The following is a 23,966-nucleotide window of genomic DNA, read 5'->3' on the forward strand; positions in this document are numbered from 1 at the left end:
CCCGTTTTGACCCGAGTTGAGATCATCAACAACAACGTCGATATCAGAGAGACGAGATCAAAGCTTGGAAAATCATACATTGTAGATGTATTGGACAACTGTTCAATTCACACTCGATTTTTGTGAAATGATACTTATTATTACCTAGGTACGTTCGTAGTATTACTTGGTCGGATTTACAAAGAATCATCACATAATTTATTTTCCCACCAAAATTTCTTTTTTTAATTGGCGGGGGAGAAAACCGAAAAATCTATTTTTTTTTCCTTCGCTGCAAAGGCTCGCTCACATAGGTAGCTAAAATAAATCTATCGACATAAAGAGGTAGGTATTGAAAGCAGAATCCGCATACTTTTTCCGTCTCCAATCTCTCAGTCATATTCCAGTTTTATTTTACTCATTTCTTCAACCTGTTTGCCCGCCGAATAGCCATTTTATCTACTAATTTTTATAGCGTAGATTCAAGTGCCAAAACCTGTATATAATTAGTCTCTTGCATCAGCTATGTTAAGAGGGAAACTTACTATTGCTGTACGGGTTGGAATGTATACTTGAATAAAGTTCTTTCTGTCGTTCCATGCAAAAGGTGTTGTGAAGAAGCGTGTTGAAGAGTCAATTCTTTCGAATCCTCCAACATCCTTGGTATCAGTGTTGAGAACAGCTTTGTAAGTACCCTCTTGTTCGACACCAACTCTGTAATCTACGAAACTTTGAGTTGGGTGGAAATTGAAGATCCATAACAAACCAGCTCGCTCAAAGACAATAACCTTATCAGACTCATTCTTCAAGCTAATATAAGCTTGATCACTGTGTAACCAACCATACTTTGCTTCAAGATGTTGCATGTGGGAATCAAACTCGTTCAGTGCTTTGTAACGAAGAAGATCATCATCTGGAAGGTTAAATTGACGGCGAGCATACCAAAAGCTGTTGTTGTTGCCTTCACGAGGGAAGTCGAGCCACTCTGGATGACCGAATTCGTTACCCTCGAAATTGAGATAACCTTCACCTCCAAGACCGGATGTCAGGAGGCGAATCATCTTATGTAATGCCATTCCACGCTCGATAATTGGCGTAAACTCTGTAAGTCTTGACATATTTGTGTACATCTCTGCGTCACACAAGTGCATCATAATGGACTTATCCCCGACCAATGCTTGATCGTGACTCTCGCAGTATGCGATAGTCTTCTCACCATGACGTCTGTTCGTCAAAGTAAAGCAGATATTTCCGAGATCCCATTCGTCGTCCTTCTTCTCCTTGAGGATCTTGATCCACATGTCAGGAATGGCCATAGCAAGTCTGTAATCAAACCCTACACCACCGAGTGCTAATGGTAAGCACAAAGCGGGCATTCCCGAAACATCTTCTGCAATAGACAACGATTCTGGATAAATTTGGTGTAACATCTCATTGGCAATCATGAGGTAGACAACACCGTCCTCATCAACAGATGGGCCAAAGTACTCATGGTAACCACCCGAGAACCCCGTTCCAATTCCATGATGGGTATAAAGCATGCTCGTAACACCGTCAAATCGAAACCCGTCAAAGTTGTATTCGTCCATCCAGAATCGTAAATTGCTGAGCAAGAATCTCAAGACTTCATGAGATCCATAGTTGAAAAGTCTACTATCCCACAACTCATGCTTTCCTTTAGGACCCTCGTGGAAATAGCAGCTGTCACTTCCGTCGAACTCGTTGAGCCCATCCAATACATTTTTGGAAGCATGACTGTGAACTACGTCAAGCAGCACAGTGATACCAAGTCCATGTGCGGTATCTATGAGCTCTCTCAGCTCATCAGGTGTACCATATCGACTGCTTGCAGCAAAGAAACTGTTGATTTGATAACCGAAACTTGCATAATATGCATGCTCCATAATAGCCATAAGCTGAATAACGTTATAACCCAAATGATGTATTCTTGGTATCATGTTCTTTGTGAACTCCTTGTATGTGGAAACCCGTAGTTCTGGGGAAGAAATACCAACGTGTGCCTCATATACCCTAACACTTTCTGGCTTCTTTGGTCTGGGATGCTTGAAGACGTATCGTTCGGACTCAGGTGGGTTCCAAAATCGAGCATCGTAAACTGGGGAGACGGAGAGATCTTGTGTGACATATTTGATCCATGCAGGAATTCGTTCAATTCGTTCGCCAGAAGGTGTAATCATAGAGATCTGGTGGGGTTAGCGGGGGTAGATAAAATAGGTAGCCAGAGTCGCTCACCTTGATCTTGGAATTATGTGCGATGGCTGGTTTGCCATCCTTTGCAGGCAGAACAATTTCGAAAACCCCATAAGGATCCTTCTTCATAGGGTGAGACTCGCGGTTCCAATCATCTACACGATGTTAATATTCGACGTCCCGAGAGTTTTGAACGAGGGGGAGAAGTACTAAAATCACCAATCAAGAATGCTTGTGTTGCATTCGGAGCCCATTCCCTGTAGGTAATGTTGTTCTTCTTATCGACATTGAATCCAAACTTCTCGGTACCCTGGTATGGTTAGTTGTGACCAAGAAATCTACAGGAGCTTCACAAACTCTGCTGAATTTCTCAATACCACCTTCGGTATCGTCGATGGTTTTAATCCATTGCTGTGCTTTTGAATATCTGTGTTTTAAAGAATCTCTGAATGGTTCGAGCCATGGATCAAGTTGGATAACACCTGAATTGGTCAGTATTGAGAACCGTCTGGGGACCGTTGAACTTACCCGTTCCATCGTTTGGGATTCCCTTTGGTGCTTCGTTCTTCATGATTGAAGCAGTTGCCAGTTCATTTACATTAGCCATTCTTGCAGATAATGTTTTTGACAGATTGTATGAGGCTGGGGAATTTGATTTAGTATTTTATTGGAGAAAGTCGAGCTAGTACGTACGTACCTAGTTCCTAGTACTCTACTCTCCGGATTTGAGGAGCTATGATGATGGGGGTATGATGGTATGTATGGTTTAGCTCTCTTCTAACCGCGCAAACAAGATAAGGGAGGGGCGCTTAATACACGATTCAACTTGAGATACTAAAGTAGGTAGGTCGAGAGAGATGAAGAGAAAAGTTGACAGTGAAGATAGAAAAGAAAAGAAAATATTCCGTCAACTTATGATGTTTTTCTTTTTGCAGAGAAATCCGGTGCAGATTGCGGGGTTCTTATTACTCTTTTTTTCTCTCTCTCGCCATTGTACGAGTAACAAGTGGCTATTGATAATGCAGGAAGTGATTTGTTTGGTGTATTTGATTTGTTTGAATTGATCCCCTATCCTCCCTCCCTCCCTAAGGATCTGCCAATTCTTCTACTTCTGGATGAACTTGTTGACAGAATTTAACCATCTCGCGCCTTTTCCAGCCTGAACCCAAGCCCAACTAATAAACCTGGACGTCCTTATTACGAGCTTAGGTACCGACCCTCGCGACCTACCTAGGGATAAAATAAATGATAAAGCAGAGTGAAGCGAATTTGGAGTGAAGGGACTGACCTGACTGGACCTTGTTGTAAACGCCTGCAAGCCATCCTGATCGTGCGTGTTTGGCATTAGTGACGTCGATCCCTGTCATATGAGAAAATCAACGAACCATTCTTGAACCATTCTTGAACTATTTATTCATTCAATCCATGAATTTGTATGAAGATTCTCGAAGAAATGGTAGTGATACCCTTCCAAGGGTGGAAGCAATAGAAGTTCTCCGGAATGTGAAGTTATATTAATTATATTTATATATATCTAACTATTAGATACTTACTTACCTAGTACTTATAGGTTTTTTACTAGAGATGAATAGGTATGAAATCAAAATGCAAATGTCAAAAAACTTAAAACTTGATCAAGAACCCTTTTTCTTCTCTCTTCACTCATCCCTCACTCAAATCAGCATTCATTGTTTTCATCCCACTTCCCGTTTTAGTCCGCACACTCCAGATTTTTAACACTAGCTCGGACCAATTAGAAAACTCTCACCCCGCAACAAGATGCTCATAGCGTCGGTTACCGTAGTGCCGCCGATATCGACATATCATTGTCTCACGCTTTCTGATGTTGATCATTCACGTGCATTGCTATTGCTGTACAGCCTCAAAATGTTCAAATGATTTCTAGCATGTTATGATCAGAGTTGATAGATAATCGTGCTCTTTGATACCCAAGCCCTTTACGGCCATTTGTTGCTCAGATGAGAAAATACAGTTCAACAATATGTCCCCGATATCGGGACTCAACCGGATCTCCCATTCCAATCCTCGACTTCTAAGAACTTGCCACCGGTCTCTCCATTTCTCATCCATCAGACATTATCGAGATGCACAATTCAGACGCTCTGATTATGACGGGCAAGGTTGGACTTCATCATATGAGCCAGGTGCTCCAACAAAAGGTCCCCTATCTCAAGCTTCTAAACATGGGGTTCCAAGCCTCACTCCTTTGTCATTGAAGAATCATTTGGATAAATTCGTCGTCGGACAGGATAGGGCAAAAAAAGTCACATGTGTGGCTATCTATAATCATTATCAACGGGTTCGAGAGTTGAGGAGACAGGAAGCAGAGGAACAGGAAAGGAGGGATCAGTATAGTAGGAGGCATCTATATGAACGGGAGCGTAATAGTCATCCCGTTGATAGTAATCATGCTCCCATACTTCACATAGAATTTCCCAATTCTAACATGATACCAGATGAATACGTTGGTCACGCCATTCAAACCGCCGACCTGAATGCTTCGTACCGTGAACGCGAATATGAAGAAGAACCCGAGCTAGGTTCCAGACCACTAGAAGACCCTTCTCAAAACCGTACTATCATTGAGAAATCAAATCTCATGTTATTAGGACCGTCTGGTGTCGGGAAAACCTACATACTCCAGACTCTAGCCCGTGTTCTCGAAGTTCCCTTTGCAACAGTCGATTGTTCTTCCCTAACCCAGGCTGGTTACATTGGAACTGATATTGAATCATCCATTGAACGTTTGCTCTTAGCTTCGTCCAATTCCATCCAAAAATGTGAAACGGGAATAATCTTCTTCGATGAAATCGACAAATTAGCCAAACCGGCTGTTATGACCCATGGCCGTGACGTGTCAGGCGAAGGTGTCCAACAGGGTCTTCTCAAAATGATTGAAGGAACCACTGTCACTGTAAACGCCAAATCTGATAAAAACGCTTCTAACTCAAACCGAAGCATGGACCGTGGAGGCCGAGAATCAAGTTCCCCTGCTAGAAGCGAACAATATACGATTGACACCTCAAATATCCTCTTCGTATTCGCCGGCGCCTTTATCGGGCTCGAGAAAATAATCTCTCAAAGACTTTCAACCGGTTCATCCATCGGATTTAATTCCTCCCTCTCCTCCTCATCTTCGTCCTTCTTTTCCTCCAACCCATCAAAAGAAAACCAAAAGGATATCCTTGTCCATGCCACCCCCACCGACCTCCAAGCCTATGGTCTCATACCCGAACTTCTTGGCCGAATTCCAATCACCACGTCGCTCTCTCCCCTTTCCCTTCCTCAATTAGTATCCATTCTCACCGAGCCCCGCAATTCTTTGGTCAAGCAGTACACAGCACTGTTTGAAACTTACGGTTCTCATGGTATCATCCTCCAATTTACCAAATTAGCACTAGAAGCCATTGCTTCTCGAGCTCTCTACGGTTCCTCTTCTCCTTCCTCTAAAGAAAACAGAGGAAAAGGAGAAACGGGAACAGGCATTGGAGCAAGAGGTCTCCGTTCCATTATGGAAAATGTGTTGCAGGAAATCATGTTTATAGGTCCCTCATCACCTAATATCCGTTATGTCCTCGTGGACGAAGCATTTGTCAAGGGACTCGAACCTACATCCACACCATCCTTAAGTATCGACAATGAAGGAATAGATGGAATGGGCGAAACCCGTCTCCCCCGCTGTTTTCCACGCAATCAGAGAAATATCTTCGAAGAAGCAATCGAGCTCGAAGAAGAGCTATGGAAACAGCGGAATGGAATTTCGGAGAAGCAAAAGGATGGGAAAGGAGAGAATGGTGATGACGACAAATCCATGGACAGTTTCCAGGAGTATAGAGTTGTAGTTGAGAGCGGGATGTGAGATCTGAGATATGGAATGCAAATTGGAAGATGGGAAGCTCACCCTCGAGTCTCCATCACATCCCGCAGAAACCATGTTCGTCCAGCAGCCAAGAACAACTAAATCCACAGCCCAACATATCAAGAAAAAGAACACAAAGCAAAGAAGAGAACCCAGACTCCAAATCAGGGCTGATTCATCGATTGATTCGAAAAAGAAATACCTAGGTCTTCGAATAATCTCGTATCTCAACCCGCGAGGGAGGAGAGCTGGTTACCACAATCTAGGTAATCTAATCTAATCCCGATTCTGATTTTTTTGTATCTATTGTTGATTTTATTTTGTCTTCAATTTCGTCCCTAATTTCATCCTCTATTTCCTGATCTATCCATCTGCACTATTTGCATACCTTTAACATGGATGAAAGATTTCACTGTACAGGTACGGAGGTAGGGAGGGAGTTTGGCGCGTATACTTGCGGGTTTTTGATGTAAACAAGGGAGAAAGGAAGCAGGGGAGCAGGGGAGCAGGAAACAGGTGATAGTGATAGTGATGGTGATGATGAGCGAATAATCGTGTATTTGAATAGCCTGGTAGCTAGATATGGAAATGAGGAAATGATATTTGACTCTTACGGCTGTGTATGTGTATCATTCGTATCCATGTGTATACGATACTGTGATGTAATACTACAGATGGAGGATATGATTTGCAAAACCCAGTCCCGTTTTGAAATCAGTCAACTTTTCAATCTACCTAATCCAAGCATTCACAAAAGCCAGTTCTTTTAAGCACGCGCACGCAAAAACCAGGGAATCATTCACGAACTGTTGTACAAAAAGGTTCATTGTAAGATTCGATCTTTCATCTCCCTCGCTCACTTCTCTCCCACACCCTTCCGATTTATTTTCCCACCCTCCAATTCTATGCACAAAACAATGCTTTCCATCCGCCAAGATTTCCTTTACAAGAAACCTCCCCTCTTCATCATCTCATGCAGATCCCATTCATTTTCTGTCCCATCCATCTCCAGGCTCACATCCATCCAACAAAAGAAATAAGAGTTTGTATGCAGGTAGTTTTTTCGAATAGCACCGTTCCGAGTAGGGTATGTATTCTTTTCTTTTCTGGCATTATGTATAGTTGGTATGAGGGAGAATTTAGTTCTTCTTTGGTGCAGATTGGACTTGACCAGGGCCGGAGTATCCTTCGGAGGAGAGACCACTGATGGGTTCGGAGTTTTGAGACTGTGGTGGAGAGTTGTTAGTTTTATATTCTTGAATCTTTTGGATAAATCCCAAGCTCAAGGACGGAAAACCCGGTTGAGAATGAGATTTTTGGGAATATCAAAAAGATTGTACATACTCTCAAGTATTCGTTTGTAGCCTCTTCCCACTCCTTGTTCATGGTAGATGGAGATCCCTTTGCGAATGATCTAATTGTCAAGAAAAGGGCGAGGGAAACACCAACTCCACCCATTGTATATCCAAAGACCTTCCATCCTTCTCCTGGGGGAGTTTGAGCTCTTGGTCCGTGGGCGCCAAAGGCAATGTAGTAAGCTGTTCGCAATATCTGTTAGCTTTGTTGTTTTCCTCCATCTCAATCTCGATCCCAGTTTTAATCTCCATGCCCATCCCAGTATGTTGTACCTCCGCAACCTCCCACCCAACAGCTCATCAGGTAAGTGGCTTCAATCTGCAGCTCTCTGCAATTTATCCAAGGATATACCTCCCTCCAAAACCTCTGTACATGAACCCCAAATGTCCCAGCTAAAAAAGAATCTCACGTACCAGCCTTCTTCTCTTGTAAAGTCAACTCGGCCCAATTAATCTTCATGCGATCCCTCAAGCTCATCCAAAGCTCGGCCTGTTCCTGCGGTGGCATACCCTCCCACCTCTTCTCGATATCGGCCAAAGTAGGATTACTGATCGCATGAGTGGAAGCACATCGAACCTGGTTTCGAACCACAGAGCCCGTGGCGGCGCGGACAATTGATGTGCGGAGCATGTTTGCGACGGGGGAGATTATGGGTTGGAGATTTCGAGAGGTGTTATGCGTGCGGACGAGTGTTGATACAAATTGTAGAGGATAGAGCTACGTACGAGTTAGAATAAGTGGTGGAGGATGGGGCATCGGATGACTTTGGAGACGCTTTTCGTTAAGCGAACTAGAGGTCCACTTTGTAGAGTCACGTGGTGAGTTTATATCTTCAAGTTTGGGGGATTTGAAGTTCTCGGGATATGAAGTATTTTATTTTTCTGGGCTAGAATAGATGATGAGTTACTAAGCCATGATTGAAGCTCTTTTGATCTCGTTGCAACTTCATTTGGTTGAGATTCAAGACTCTTGGGTTCGACGAATCAACGTCATCCGGTTGGCCATGATTAAATTTTTTGCACGTTTATAAATTATCAAATGTCGATTGGATGGTGAGGTTGCTGTGAAACAATATCGGATATTTTGAGATGGATATAAAAACTCTGCTCTCCAAAGAATGGACTTTGGAAGAATTGGACATCTATTTGTATGTACATGTGTACACCGTGAGGTATCCAGCCATGGTAGCAACGTTCGTTCGTTGTGATATGATTAGATATTCCGACATCGAAAAAGAGGGAAAGACAAAACAAAATAAATTTATTTATTTACCGACGGCATGGATGATAGATCCCGCGATTGGCGATTGCATCATTTGTCAGCGGGTGCATAGACCCAGTCACCTTTTGGATAATCCGGCACCGTCTTCGAGTTCTATACTAATGTATCATTTTCGATATATCTTCATCAAGTACTCTATCGTAGATTGTTTATAGATTGGTATCAATTCCGCACCTTGAAATGGGGGACGAGTTCTTCAATTGTGGGGTACATGGTTGCTAGCCCGAGATATATCCTTCGACAGCTGTTGACCTGGGGTGCAAAAGTTTAGTGGCCATCGATCTAGTTGTCTCTGATCGAATGAAATAGATTATTTGAGACCCGAGTTTTGCCCTGAAAGTGGAAGAGGGGAGTGAGGACTTAGGAGTGAGTTAAGATACTACCTTAGGTAGGTAGGTGAGGTAGATATGTACAGCTTCCTCGCAAGGGTATCAAGAACATTTGGTGATGGTCATGTGAACATAAGAAACGTGACCTTAATGAACAATTTGCTGCTAATACCTAGGTACCTTTTGCAAGAGTGATCCGATATGAAGTGACAGTTGTGATTTATAACATTTGGGTTGCTGGCATCTGCTTATCTTCTCTATCTGGGAACTGGAAGCTTGAACCATATATTGTGTGAGAACTTATTAGAAGTGTCTGTTCCTCTTCACGCGTGGTAGTCTGGTAGGTAGAGGTACATGCAATTCAATCATCTCCAGACGCCAGGGCTACCACTTATTACACTTTGTACAAGCAAGCAAATCTTTTCCCCTTCACGCTCCCAAGAGCCTTCTCTGCAGCTGTTTTCTCAACCCTTAAATATAAGCTTTTCACAATTTGGCCACCGTACGTGGGGCGTTATCAGAGAAAAATAGAAAGTCCGAAAATGAGGCCGTAGGAGAACGGAGTCCAGAGATTTAATCCCTTATTCAGCAAAGCTCAATATCTCATCCTCATCAATTTACGAGATGATGTGAAATTGATTGTGATTAGAACTCTTATTATAAAGCCATTTGACTCACTCAACAGTTATCATGTAAGAAGAAAATCTCGAAGCAGCACGTGTATTAAGTGAGTGGAGTGATTCATTGCGCTCAGTATTGGCTGACACCATACGGTGCGAGAGCATTGCTTTGGACTCAAAGACCAAGAAATCCGAGAAGCGAAAGTTTGAACCATGGTAAGATGGGGTGAGATTTTGGGATTTCGAGATGTCTGCATGTCCGGATGTATAGACTTTATGTATCTTCTCTATAAATACCATGAGAATCAGATAACTATCCCATGGAAGATACATTCTTTCGCCTCGGATCGCGATAATACGGATAAACGTTAATAGACTGTCTCACTCTACATACCCGAGTTACCGTGGTCTAAAAGCCATCCAGCGACTGATTCCGATATGTCATGATATCAACCTATGGTAATTGAGGGGTTGAGGGGTTCGAGGAGTCGAGCGATAACTTGTAGGAGTGGTAACGATATTGTAAACGGCTGATGTGGGAGTGGCCGTTAAGTACCTGTCTGGACACCCGTTTGGATACTTCACAGCTCAATACCTAACAAGCTTGCTTACCCAGTACGTACAAATAGGAGTGCTCAAAGCTTGTCAGTAGGTGCTTGGGTAGTATGTCCCGTATATCCCGTATGTCCATATGTTCCATATCTCGCAAGTCCCATATGTCCCATATGTCACCTCTTGGTGGACATCAACGAGAAGTAAGTTCGAGTAACAGATGCCATGAAAGTTTATCATCCATCATAACGAGTAACCAAACCTTGTCATGATTAGGGATATAAAAAGTAATCTTCAGACTAGATACCTAGCTGGGTATTAACTTCAACCTCTCAAACAAACCCAAGAAGATCAAGAGTAACACGTAGGTACTTCATACTTCAACAAGTGAACACTGACTTTGATAATAAAACTTGGCGTTGCAGAGGACACACCTCACCCAGTACATACCAGCATTTGAATCATTATTTGAGGGACGAGGGGCGAGTGAGGGAGGGATCCAGAAATCCAGATCATCCAATACACGGCACGGTCCACATACACTCATTCCACGCTAAAGGAGGGGCGCTACCGTAAAATTGATTCAACAATGACCCCACCAACTTTATGTCCCCCTCCCCTCCGTTTCTTCCTTTTCCTACATAAACAATCAAGTCTCCCTTTACAAAATCATCTCAAGAATCATCAAAATAATCATACAAGTGAGTATTCTTACATCCATCTCATCATAACCTCAACGCCGCCGTCATTTCTTTATCATCCATAGCTTCAACGGCTACATCCGAAGCTATATTTTAGCCTTCCCAAGCTATCTTGGTCAACAAACGAGTTGAAAGACCTTTCTTCAAATCATCTTCTAACATTACCTTCAGAATGGCTCCTACTAAAGTTGGTATCAACGGTTTCGGACGTATCGGACGTATCGTCTTCAGAAATGCTATTGAGCATGATGACATTGACATCGTCGCTGTCAACGACCCTTTTATCGAGACTGAATATGCTGTAAGTTTCCGCTATCGGACCTCCCGCAGATTTCAAGGACCCGAGCTAATTGATTTTATGTACAGGCATACATGTTGAAGTATGATTCCACCCACGGTCAATTCAAGGGTGATATCAAGGTCCTTTCCGATGGATTGGAGGTCAATGGCAAGAAGGTCAAGTTCTACACCGAAAGAGACCCAGCCAACATCCCATGGGCTGAGTCTGAGGCATACTACGTTGTCGAGTCCACCGGTGTTTTCACCACCACCGAGAAGGCCAAGGCCCATTTGAAGGGTGGTGCCAAGAAGGTTGTTATCTCTGCTCCTTCTGCCGATGCCCCAATGTACGTTATGGGTGTCAACAACGAGACCTACAAGGGTGATGTTGATGTTATCTCCAACGCCTCTTGCACAACCAACTGCTTGGCTCCTCTCGCCAAGGTCATCAACGATGAGTTCACCATCATCGAAGGTTTGATGACCACCATCCACTCCTACACCGCCACCCAAAAGACCGTCGATGGTCCATCCGCTAAGGATTGGCGTGGAGGACGTACCGCTGCTCAAAACATCATCCCATCGAGCACCGGTGCTGCCAAGGCCGTCGGAAAGGTTATCCCAGAGCTCAACGGCAAACTCACCGGAATGTCCATGCGTGTTCCAACTGCCAACGTCTCGGTTGTTGACTTGACTGTCCGCATTGAGAAGGGTGCTTCTTATGATGAGATCAAGGCCGTCATCAAGAAGGCTGCCGATGGTCCTCTCAAGGGTGAGTTACTCTATTAATATTTCTTCCGTTTTAATTTACTAATCGTAATACAGGCATATTGGCTTACACTGAGGACGATGTTGTCTCCACTGACATGAACGGTGACAACCACTCCTCCATCTTCGATGCCAAGGCCGGTATCTCCCTCAACGCAAACTTCGTCAAGTTGGTTTCCTGGTACGACAACGAGTGGGGTTACTCTCGTCGTGTCCTTGATCTCCTCCACTACATCTCCAAGGTTGATAACAAGCAGTAGGAGATTTTTGCTCAGTCTTTAGGAAGTAGTGAAGACTCTGACCAATATTTGGCAGAGAATTCTTGAAAGGCAAGCTCTGATACCATGTCAGATGCCAAATCTCATTAAAATGAATAGTTATTACCGAGTAACGATGAATGCCTTATGATAGCGTTAAGAATGAAAACAAGCTCAAGAACATAATACCGTCTTCATCATGTGAATTTCTCACATTTCACATGTGCTGTTATTGATGTGATGTATGAGATCATGATTTGCGCTCACACGAATGTCTACCAACTCTCCACACCCTTTGCCTGATGCCATTTCAGAAGGTATGTTGGAGTAGAATCCTATAAACAATAGTACCGCCGCGTCCCTTGACCTTTCCTTCGACTGGGATAAGGACTTCAATTGTAATGAAACCTTCTATTGCTGAATACAGAAAGTAATCTTTGTCGTCAATGTATTTCGAATCGATTCATGTCAATGGATTGAAGACCCTGGACCTTTGCTTTCTTACGATCGCTCTCGGCAGGATAACCAAGCTTAACCGCTGATACAAGCAATTGCCGAATGACAACTGTATGAGAACCTTTAAAGGGGCTCAAAATATGGAGAAGTAAGAAATCTTTGATTGGATTTACATTGGGCTAGATCCTCCCTTAAAGTCACAGCCCCTCTCCACATGGACGAAAAAAGCGGTACACTAAATCACTCAAATAAAATCAGATACTTAGACTAACATTTCGATCTTGGATTGTAATATCAATAGACCTTTTAAAGCCCAGTTTTATGAGCATTAGAAAAAGCAAAAGCCTTTGAGTATTTGTGTCTGATCTCAAATCTAAATAACGACTGTTCGATTTGATGTCAAATATTGAAAGAATACATTACATTCTCTTGATGTCCCGAATTTTGCTATGCTAGAGGGCACTTACGTGCTAATGTTAATTCTATTGCCTATAATTCCAGGCCACAACATTTCGTCGGCTCGGGTGCTTCGACTTGGAATCCATCTCTCCTTCTCCTGCAACTTCACAAACAATACCCATCCATAAACTTGTGAACTCGACAATATTGTATTGTCGGACTCGAGATAACATTTTTTCCAAACATTCGAACAGCCAGCCATTCTCTTACATTATTCTCGGCTCCCAATACCTGGAAACTATTGTTTCTTTCGGATAACCGCTATCCCATTCCCATTCATCATTGTCTCGGTAAGTTTACATACTTCATTTCTGTCCTCAATCAACAATCATTCCTCGCACTCCATTATCGTTGTCTTATATGGATCAAGTGGATTCAAGAAACCTCTATAGAAGTACAACTATGTTATTAGGTTTTACAAGAGATATCAAAGAACTTATGTCTGTCCTTCCCTCACATTTCGGGTCACATGACTTTCCTCTTTTTTCTCTCTATTCACCTATGATCCAAAACTTATCGTGTAATATGGAAATGGAGTACTCTTGGAATTTTCCGGATGATGATGATGTGTATATATGCAGTTTATCAGACTGCTTCTATATCACATCCCCAGGTATCTCCCGCTGCTTTGGAGTGGATCCATCTACAATGATCCAGCTCCTGTCTTCTTTGACCGTATTTATCCATTTCTACCGTACTTTTCGGCGTTGGGTGTCTCTATCCTTTCAAGTTTGCATGATAAAGTTACAAATATCCTGACGGTTCATAGTTTCTTGACCTCAACCGCCCAGACCTATTCTCGCAATTTCAAGAAAGACTACGGCATTTCAGTATCTTGGTGTTTACTACCCAAAGAGCTCCTTGTCTGCTGCTAAGGCTCGAGGGCTTGTATTTTGATTTAACGTCGCATATTTTCGACCTCTTGCATGACAGGCCATACCTTTCAGTCGCTTATTTTCAACATCTACTGAATACCAGCCCTGGTGACGGGTTGGTCGGTCAATAATGGACACATTAGGACCCCCGTTACTGCAGTCAAGCAGTGATCTAGATATGCAGCCGAATACACAGGAACTTATGCATTTACAACAGCAACAGATTCAACTACATGAAAATGTCCATGCAGGGTCTATCAACGGGGTGTTGTCAAACGGTAATGGTAATGGATTTGTTGACCCCAGGGTCCTAACTACTACGGAAGACATGGCAATAACCTATGACTATCATGACCCAGAGGATGATTTGTATTCGTCATCATCAGAAGACACAAAGATTATAGCTATTCCACGCCAAGCATATCTCCCTTCTGGGGTTTGTTATGACGATCGAATGAAGTTACACACTTCTGGAGACTATTCAGATAATACGGCACACCCAGAAGACCCTCGACGGATAGAACATATAATGAGAGCCTTTAAAGACGCTGGCTTAGTCTATACTGGTAGTGCAGAAAACGTCGAGAAAATTCTCAAGGAATCACCTACTAAGTACATGCAGCGTATCATGGCAAGATTAGCTCGAAAAGACGAGATCTGTCTGGCACATACTGCATTCCATTATGACTGGGTTGAGTCCTTGTTAAGCATGACCTCTGAAGAATTGCGCGAGGCAAATCAAAGATATGATACTGGCCGAAAGTCTCTTTATGTTGGACCTTGTACTTACGACGCTGCACTTGTCGCTGCAGGTGGTGCGATAGAAACTTGCAAACATGTTGTTGTGGGGAATGTAAAAAATGCTATTGCCATCATTCGACCACCTGGACATCACGCCGAAGAGAATGAAGCACTAGGATTTTGTGTCTTCAATAACGTGCCTATCGCTGCCAAAGTCTGTATGGCGGATTATCCTGAGATATGTAGAAAGGTATTGATCCTGGATTGGGATATTCACCATGGAAACGGCACCCAGAACATGTTTTACGACGATCCAAACGTCTTATATATCTCACTTCATGTATATGACAATGGCCAATTTTATCCTGGTCAACCTGATGATCCTAGCCTTCCCGATGGCGGTAACGATAAAGTCGGTCGTGGACCCGGCCTTGGCAAGAATGTCAATATCGGATGGGTCTCTCAAGGTATGGGAGATGGAGAGTACATGGCAGCATTCCAAAGGATTGTCATGCCTATTGCCCAAGAATTCGATCCGGACCTTGTCATTATTTCTGCAGGATTTGACGCTGCCGCGGGAGACGAACTTGGAGGATGTTTTGTAACACCAGCCTGCTATTCTCACATGACCCATATGCTCATGTCTCTTGCTGATGGAAAAGTGGCAGTTTGTCTCGAGGGAGGTTATAATTTAGCAGCAATATCACAATCTGCTCTTGCAGTCGCCAAAACTTTGATGGGAGAACCACCAATTAGGCTTCCTATTCCACCATTGAATAGAACCGCTGCTGGAGTCTTCGAAGAAGTCAAGTACTATCAATCTAAATATTGGCAATGTATGCGATCTGGAGTCGTTGACTACAAGGAACCAAAATTTAGAAGAGCCCTTCGTCTTGATGATCAAATCAGAAATGGTCAAAGCAATACCTTGAAGACGAACTACCGGATGACTTCCTTGTGGATTCAACGGCATCAACTTGCAAGATCCTTTGACAATCAAGTTATGGTTACCCCATATATCAATCTTGCGAAAAGGTTATTGATAATCGTTCATGACCCGTAAGGCCCCTCTTCATTTTTATTAATGATGTCTGCTGATTATTCTAGTCCGACATTACACGCTTCCCCTGATCCAGACACAGCTCAAATCGCCCTACATAACGCCTTTGTTGTAAGTCTCTCCTTTTATGCTATACAGTATCTGCCTAGCTAATCAAATTAGGTCGAACCTCCAGTTAATGATTTTATCGCCTGGGCTATTGAAAACAAAATTGGTGTAATGGATATCAACATCCCGTTGAACACAGACATCGCCCCTCCTGCCACCAGTCGTTACCCTTCCCACCCTGGTATGACTGAGCTCGAAAGTCAAATGAAAGATCTTGTTTGCTATATTTGGGACAATTTCATCCAACTTTATGACTCAGATAATATCATCCTTATGGGCGTTGGCGACTCGTATCTTGGTATCAAACAGTTACTAACCTCTAGAGATTGCCGTAATCGTCTCGCCGGGATACTTGCCTTTATAACTGGTAGTCTTCGACCTGTTAAGAGCGAAACGGATTCAGCTCTAAGTAGTTGGTACAAGGCAAATAGTGAGATTTACGTTGCTGGCAAACATGCGTGTTGGAATGACGAAGAAAGCATTAGGAAGGTTAAAAAACAGCGATTTGGAAAGGTGGTGCGAAGTGAAGAGACAGACTTGGCAAGTATGTTGCAGATACATCAGCCGAGGGCACAGAAGTGGATGCTTGCAAAGTTTGATGAGAAAGCGGTAGATGACCAGGTTATGGTGATGGGGGATGAGATTCCGGCGACTGATATTGATGGTGGTAATATGTCAACAATGATGGAGACTCAATTTGTGTAAATAATCTGGGGCAAGGGATATCATTATTCGCTCAGGTACGATTGAAGTTTGCAAATTCCCTGTGATGGAACTCATGAGCGATCGTGAGCTAGTCTAGTTGAAAGGTTGGGGAGAATGTTTAGAATAGTCAACAAGCCTATTCCTAAGGATTTGCTGCGCATGTATTGCGAGGGGGGAATATTAGAATTTGCTGGTCATGCCATGTTTTGGAGATTGCATATTTTGGGGGCGTCTTATTAGCTTATTATAGTCAAGGTACAAGATAATTTAAATCAGTCCTCATTTTGATTGCTCACTCTGATATGTTTGAGATACTGAAAGCTTTTCGATAGAGTGGGCATTCTCATAGAAGTCTGCATTTCCTGTTGGCTTCGCAAAGAGCTATCTTTAAATTGCTGTTCCCAGAGCTGGTTTTATTTGTGTGCAATGCTGATCCATATATATCACATTTGTCTAACCCATCATAACCCACTCAAGCACAGATAGAGAGTTTAAGTGTCTGATTATTATAGCCCTTGGGTGGAATAACAGAATACTAAAAATCATTCTATGAAATGTCGTGATGCTTTGGGATATCTCGTATTCGATGTCCCCGATAGAGATCCCTATCCTAATTATTACATAAGCGAGGTAGTAGACATCATCACTTCCTCAATCTATTGTGCTTCCTTCTCTGCAACTACGTTCGTCATGATTTATCAATCAATTTTCGGTCGGGTCAGACTGTCATTTCCAAACCGCAGAAGCTTAAAAGATGCCACCTGCAATTCATATAGCCCCAATGTCGGGGTGTTCCAAATCTAGTTTCTTATAAATCCGTTGCCGTTTGGTGGTTATCTATCCATCACTGCGGTTCGCGCTCTTCAATAGCGCAGCATTTATCACATACCGATAAGCCCAATTTATTCAATCGACTCTCTGGCGATAGAGCGGGAAGTACAGAGTTGAAGCAATTGAAAGTTAACAACAGTTAACCCCTTCAGCGGAAGGCTTGCCCGACATAATAGAGAGGTGAGTAAAGTCAGGTCCAACAAATCTCTTAGCATACATACTGACAATCTGTCCATGTTCTCAGAAACTTTCATCATATAACACAAAATAAAACAAAACATCCCAAACGTACCAAAAACATATATTCAACATGTCCATCGCGAATCTTTCAACCGAGTTACTACAGAGAATATATGAGTGTTCCGACCTCATTGGTATTCTCCATTTGTCCCAGACTTCCAAACAGAATTACAATGCGCTACGTGGACGACGTATGCCCATCATAAGGCAAGCATTGGATAATGAATATGGTCCAATTCCTAGCCTGGTGAAATTGGTCATGAGCGATGATTCAACCAAAGGTAGAAGTCTTGTCGGCACAGGAGCACGCCGAAATATTACCGTCGATCGTATTATACAAGTTCCAGACGAGCCCCATCTCTCGATCCAATTATTGAGCAAAATGATGAAATTCGGCAAAGCTGCTTCTAGATTTGTCGAAATCTTTCCACAATTTAGATGGCGTCTTGATTACCAGGACAGGAGATTTCTTTGGCTTCATGAGCAACAGCGTTTACGTCGGGCTATCTACAATTATTGGACTTATGCTACTCTTTTTCACGACGAAATCTACGTTCAGTTCAACCCCGGTCGTCTCTCAGGCTCCCGTGGCATGGGCTCTTGGTTTTCTCCTCCGGTTGAGGTCATATCTGACCCTCGCTTACGTCTGATAGAATCATTTGATACAATTGAAATATTGCAGCTCACTGAGTTTCTACAGCATGTGGTCAAGCTCATTGAAATAGATCTTTTTCCATCGGATTCGACCATACAATCTCAGTACAATTTTACACCTCAAGCAATTGAGAAGATTGCGTGGGGATATGGAGAATGGTACCGGTGTCTTGTGAGAAATCTTCTGAGATATGACCCTTCAGATTTTATCTATCTTTACGACCAAACTTTTACCAAGTCGGAAAGGACAGAATATATTTTTTCCCGGGGGTTTGATTTTAGACGTCACAATACTCCGGCAACTTTGGGTGATGCAATATCTATCATTACTGAGAGAAGGCGCAATGCCGCCGGCAATTCACACCTTTTTCATCCTGTGTTTTATCAATCTGGCCATTCGTGTTTGCAGGGGGATAATTTGAAATTTGGTATAGCTGATCATCCTCATGAGGAGAGCTATTCGAAGGAACACCCATTCAACAATGATGGGAGAATTGTCCTTTCTACTGATGAAAATGAATAAGGGTTTGAGGCGGATTGGTGGCCAATGTCATGTTACTTGTATCAACCATTTCCCCATCAATTACTTTTCCAATTTTGGGTTACGCTTGGGACTTCTTGCCATCATTTTCGAGAACAATATTGTGTGTATCTATGCAAAGAACTTTTGTGACCTGTCAGCAAGGACGTTAGCATCAACAACCTTATCAAGATCAAATCTATAAAGCAAGTGAAGTAAGTATGTGTAGATATACTCTGTGGATACTTAGATGAATTTGGAATATGATCTAGACTCCCCCCATTCACGAGAATTGTTTTGAAACGGACTGAACACTCCGACTGAATCGAGCTTAAGGCCATTCTAGAACACTCATTAGTGCTTTTCCAGGTTTCCAAATTCACACGACCACCACGGCCACGCACAAGTCTAGTTCCTAACCTCCTTTTTGTTGTCGACATTCTTTAGACAAGCTGAAATTTTTTATGTTCTATTATCGCTTTTCAATAATCATGTCAATTTTATTATCATCACAATAACCTGAACTTTCTCACCGATTTAATTGTTGGATGATTAATTCTACGCTCGCCACTGATGCTCCAATTTGACCGAATACATCCTCGACCGCGGCTTGGACATCAAAGTGTTAATTTTGTCTTCCCAGATTTCCTTACATTTTGATACCAGGGCCAACTCTTTATGCGGAATCAGATCACCAGCCGGGACTCAAGGCATTCTTCTTTGAAGAAGTTTCTTCAACTTGTAACATGGATCGACATACCACGCTGGGAGCAGCACGTGAAGGGGGTGCAAAGAAGTCAAAACGGAAGAATTTCGATTGGATATCAGAACCACGGACAATGGAGTTGACTCCATTTCAACAATTTACCGTGGATGTCGACTGGGAAAAAAGTCCCCTGGGTCCGATGAATGGATGGTCGAAGCAGCTTCGTTCTATGGTACTTTTGTGTTTTGCAGATCCAACCCCAGTGAGTCTTTCATTTACAATTTCTGGCTTTGACAGTTATTTTCTGGTTGTTGATCAATTTTATATGTGAGAGGACGTCATAGCTGATCTAATAGATAGGCCACAATTTTGTGGGGGGATGATAGCACCATTATTTACAATGAACCATTTACTCAACTTATCGGTGATAAACACCCTGCATCACAAGGGCAAAATATATGTATTGGATTTGCAGAGGTATGGGACTATTTCGACGTACTTATCGAAGCCCAAAAGGAGACAGGCAAAGCACTTATCCAGAATGATGTTCTTCTTCTCCTTCATCGACATGGGTTTGAAGAGGAAACTTACATGACTTATAAATTCATCCCGATCATCTGTGAGGATGAAGGACATGTTATTGCTGTACGGACAACGATTGATGAAACTACACGTCAAGTAATTGGATACAGACGAATGGCCATCATCCGTGCTCTGGGCGAACACTTATCTAAAGCCCAAAGCATTCGTGATCTTTGGAATCATTTGATCCAAGGACTTGAGCTGGCTGATAAGGACGCGCCTTTTTGCTTGTTATATTCGGTTTCTGAATCTTCCGAAGCATCAAGTCCACTTCCATCAACTGTACCTTGCGTTTTTGAAGGCTCTGTTGGCATACCCGAAGGACACTCCATTGCACCTTCGGGCTTTGATTTAGCATGTGACCAAAACTGGATGACTGAGCCATTTAATCAAGCTATGAACACAATGGAGAGCGTATTAGTGCCTATGGATCCCGAGATGAAGCAAAGATTGGATGGGATACAGTTTCGAGGATTTGGCGAACCAACTCATGTAGTTATTTGTCCGATAACGGATTCCAAGGCACAAAACGTTCTTGCTTTTCTTGTCATTGCATTGAATCCTCGAGTATCCTATGATAAAGATTATCAAGAGTGGATACAAATTTTGTCAAAGCAAGTAACGACTCCTCAGCTCTCTGCTATCATACTCCGCCAGGAAGTGGAAAGACGGTTGGCACTTGCGAAACAGGAGGCATTAGATAGGGAAATTCTATCACATCAACTTACCGAAAGTGAGAAGAACTTTGCACGATTTGCAACACGAATCCCTGTTGGGCTCGCAATCCTAAAGACTGATGGAACTGCCCTGACAGCAAACGATCTCTGGAGATCCCAGACAAAATTAGAGGTTGGAAGCTTGCAGGTCGACTGGGAGAAAGTGTTAGTGGCCGGAGAATTCGGTCCAGTGACAAGAGCTTGGTCGGATTGTGTTGAAGAGAAAAAGCCTCTCACATTTCAGACACGAATTGATAAGCCGTGGAGAGCCCCAGAGCTGACTACTGATGGTGAAGAGCAGTGGACGGAGACTCATCTCTTACTCACTTTATATCCGGATCTGGACGATGAAGGTAATGTTTCTACGATCATGAGTTGTATTACGGACATTACAGAGTTGAAGTGGTCGGAAAATCAACTACGAGCGAAAATGGAACAAGCCCTGGAAATGAGGAGGCAGCAAGAGAGATTTATTGATATGACCTCCCATGAAATGCGCAACCCACTGTCAGCATTAATCGGTTGTGCCGATGAAATCCTCTCTTCACTGCACGAATATGAAGATTCCATTAAAAAATTCAGTGGCCTTGAGAAAGTCCATGAATCAACATCCACCGAACCGCCAACGCATCTAATAAGTAGTGCCATTGAAGCTACAGATACAATCATATACTGTGCCATGCATCAAAAGCGTATTATTGATGATATCTTGACTCTTTCAAGATTAGACAGCAACCTTCTTGTTGTTTCCCCCGAACCTTCTCAGCCGGTACACATCATCCATAACGCTCTCAAAATGTTTGAATCAGAACTCAAACAAGCTGATACCAAATTGAATTTCGTCCAACATGATTCCATCGGAAAATTGCACGTAGATTGGACCTTATTAGATCCAAGCAGAGTTCTGCAAGTTCTTTTAAATCTTATGACTAACGCCATTAAATTTACCCGAACTGAAGAAGTCCGTCGGATCACCGTCACTATGGCCGCCTCTCTCGAAAGGCCATCTTCCCAAGAATCGATTGTCGAATATGTACCTAAGCATCAAAGCAGCTCTGATCAAACTGTAAAAGGTGAATGGGGAGATGGGGAAGTCCTTTATATATCTATCACCGTCACCGATTCTGGTAGAGGCCTTTCGGAAAGCGAAAAGGCGAATCTTTTTAATCTCTTCATGCAAGCGTCTCCAAAAACCCACGTGCAATACGGGGGAAGTGGATTGGGACTTTTTATCTCGAGACAACTTACTGAAATGCAAGGTGGTGAAATCGGAGTTCATAGCGAACGGGGAAAAGGAAGCACATTTCAATTTTATTTGAAGACAAGGAGGACGACTCCGCCCCTTGATTTGCAAGCTTCGGAAGATAGTATGAAAAAGGATTTACAGATGGCGTTGAGGGATGACGCGCTCAGAGAGGCGTGTGGATTTGAAATATCGAGTTTGAGTCATGAGGATACGGTACATAACGTGACGGATAGGATGGCGGTGAAGAAAAATGATGCGAAGATTCCCATAAGACCTTTGACAATGAGGAGGATAAGCTCTCGGCTGTCTCCTTTGACTATTAAAAGAAGCACGAAAGGAAATCAAGATGATGGTGGAGAAGGAGAGGAGCTACCGTTAGAGGTGTTGGTTGTGGAAGATAATTTATTGAATCAAAAAGTGCTGGTGAAAAGTTTGAGGAAGGAAGGATATGGGGTCAATGTTGCAAATCATGGTGGAGAAGCATTGGAATTTCTCAAAGAGACGACATTCTGGGTTGGGGATGGTGGCGAGGAAGAGAACTCCGTATGTACTTTCCTTTTTCTTAACTCCCCCCCCCCCCCCCCCCCCCCCCCCTCTTTTTAACGACTTTTCGGCACTAGCGGATAAGTATGCAGAGTGCCAGTGGGAAATGATTTGGCAGTAGGAACAAGAGTGTATATCACTAACACGTACTATTTAGAAACAACCACTCAACCTCATACTCATGGATTTGGAAATGCCCATTATGGATGGTATCACTTGTGTAAGACAGATCCGGAAGTGGGAGGCTCAGGGGATGATAAAAGGACATGTCCCGATCATTGCTGTAACGGCCAATGCCAGGAAAGGTAGGCCTTTACTCTTCTATCTATATACTTCATTCGTTATATGCACTATGTGTTTCCAATCCCGCTATAAAATCAGATGGGTTGAGTTAGATACAAATGGGGTTGTAAACGGACAGGACTGGAACTTAACGCTAATCAATCATGTGATTCTGGAATAGATCAAATAATGAGCACGATCGAAGCGGGCATGGACGATGTAACGACGAAACCATATCGGATCCACGATATGCTCAAACAGATCGAGACATTGGTCACTAGGTATCCGCAGACTGAGAGCGAGACGCAGAATTCGAATGCAGAAACTCGGACGGAGAATCCATCACGTACGACGAATCTCTCAAATCCACATACACACTGTGCGAAATGTACGAATGGGAATTCTTCGGAGAAGAACGTTTCTAAAAAGAGCACAACAGTCTCGTCGAGGAGTCCTTCGAAGAAAAATCGCACAAATGGCAGTTCTTCAGATGTCACATGCAATGGAGACTCGGATTTTCCTATTCCTTGAGCGGGGTTTGCTCATTGTGTTATTTTCAGCGACGATTTTTTATTATGTATATCTTCTTACTTCCGTTTTGTCGTTAGATAAACATACATATATTACATGTATTTTACAACCGACTCCAGACAGGCATCAAGTGAGAATTCGGAGTTTGGGATCTTTCACCAGAACGGGAATTAAAGACGCAATTGGATGGGAGTTTACCTTTCGAACACGTTACGACATCACGGACAAGGACACGGGAAAAAGAATATGTATTTTGGTGGTCATTTTGTTTTATCATTAAAGCCGCGAGCGGCGAGTTCTTGTTTGAAGTTTTCGAGGTTATGATGTTATATACCTAGGCTACCGTTCTAATTCCTTCATGCTTCGTTCATGCTTCATGTGTCGTTTCTGCGTTATGCGTTATGGATCATGCGTTAGGTCGTTAAAAGGTCAAGGAAAGGAAAGGAAAGGATAGGACAGGAAAGGAAAAGAAATATGATGAGATATCATGGGTTTTGG

The 23,966-nt window shown here is 42.9% G+C and overlaps 7 protein-coding genes across 7 annotated transcripts; 5 read left to right on the forward strand and 2 right to left on the reverse strand.

The window, feature by feature from the left end:
* Positions 1-105: 105 nt before the first annotated feature.
* EAE98_007473 (uncharacterized protein) lies at positions 106-3,316 on the reverse strand. The gene is made up of 7 exons (XM_038955096.1): positions 2,888-3,316; positions 2,719-2,832; positions 2,548-2,672; positions 2,401-2,500; positions 2,233-2,345; positions 525-2,183; positions 106-475 (listed from the first exon to the last, which is right to left on the reverse strand). Exons 2-7 carry the CDS (start codon positions 2,795-2,797, stop codon positions 449-451), a joined length of 2,103 nt encoding a protein of 700 aa, XP_038808746.1. The 5' UTR covers positions 2,798-2,832; positions 2,888-3,316; the 3' UTR covers positions 106-448.
* Positions 3,317-3,985: 669 nt separating this feature from the next.
* Positions 3,986-6,693, forward strand: EAE98_007474 (uncharacterized protein). Its single transcript, XM_038955097.1, has 2 exons — positions 3,986-4,613; positions 4,668-6,693. Exons 1-2 carry the CDS (start codon positions 4,193-4,195, stop codon positions 6,068-6,070), a joined length of 1,824 nt encoding a protein of 607 aa, XP_038808747.1. The 5' UTR covers positions 3,986-4,192; the 3' UTR covers positions 6,071-6,693.
* A 516-nt stretch (positions 6,694-7,209) lies between these two features.
* EAE98_007475 (uncharacterized protein) lies at positions 7,210-8,056 on the reverse strand (the record flags this gene model as incomplete). The annotated part of the gene is made up of 3 exons (XM_038955098.1): positions 7,210-7,296; positions 7,415-7,608; positions 7,840-8,056. The coding sequence occupies 3 exons, from the start codon at positions 8,054-8,056 to the stop codon at positions 7,210-7,212; spliced, it is 498 nt and encodes a 165-aa protein (XP_038808748.1).
* Positions 8,057-11,081: 3,025 nt separating this feature from the next.
* EAE98_007476 (uncharacterized protein) lies at positions 11,082-12,216 on the forward strand (the record flags this gene model as incomplete). The annotated part of the gene is made up of 3 exons (XM_038955099.1): positions 11,082-11,210; positions 11,276-11,960; positions 12,014-12,216. The coding sequence occupies 3 exons, from the start codon at positions 11,082-11,084 to the stop codon at positions 12,214-12,216; spliced, it is 1,017 nt and encodes a 338-aa protein (XP_038808749.1).
* A 1,917-nt stretch (positions 12,217-14,133) lies between these two features.
* EAE98_007477 (uncharacterized protein) lies at positions 14,134-16,617 on the forward strand (the record flags this gene model as incomplete). The annotated part of the gene is made up of 3 exons (XM_038955100.1): positions 14,134-15,803; positions 15,852-15,915; positions 15,967-16,617. The coding sequence occupies 3 exons, from the start codon at positions 14,134-14,136 to the stop codon at positions 16,615-16,617; spliced, it is 2,385 nt and encodes a 794-aa protein (XP_038808750.1).
* A 1,141-nt stretch (positions 16,618-17,758) lies between these two features.
* EAE98_007478 (uncharacterized protein) lies at positions 17,759-18,865 on the forward strand (the record flags this gene model as incomplete). Its single annotated transcript, XM_038955101.1, has 1 exon — positions 17,759-18,865. The coding sequence occupies one exon, from the start codon at positions 17,759-17,761 to the stop codon at positions 18,863-18,865; it is 1,107 nt and encodes a 368-aa protein (XP_038808751.1).
* A 454-nt stretch (positions 18,866-19,319) lies between these two features.
* EAE98_007479 (uncharacterized protein) lies at positions 19,320-23,669 on the forward strand. Its single transcript, XM_038955102.1, has 4 exons — positions 19,320-19,830; positions 19,929-22,655; positions 22,813-22,960; positions 23,119-23,669. The coding sequence occupies exons 1-4, from the start codon at positions 19,609-19,611 to the stop codon at positions 23,466-23,468; spliced, it is 3,447 nt and encodes a 1,148-aa protein (XP_038808752.1). The 5' UTR covers positions 19,320-19,608; the 3' UTR covers positions 23,469-23,669.
* Positions 23,670-23,966: the final 297 nt, after the last annotated feature.

The sequence above is a fragment of the Botrytis deweyae genome, assembly GCF_014898535.1.
Source record: "Botrytis deweyae strain B1 chromosome Unknown BDEW_017, whole genome shotgun sequence".
Lineage (NCBI taxonomy): Eukaryota > Fungi > Ascomycota > Leotiomycetes > Helotiales > Sclerotiniaceae > Botrytis > Botrytis deweyae.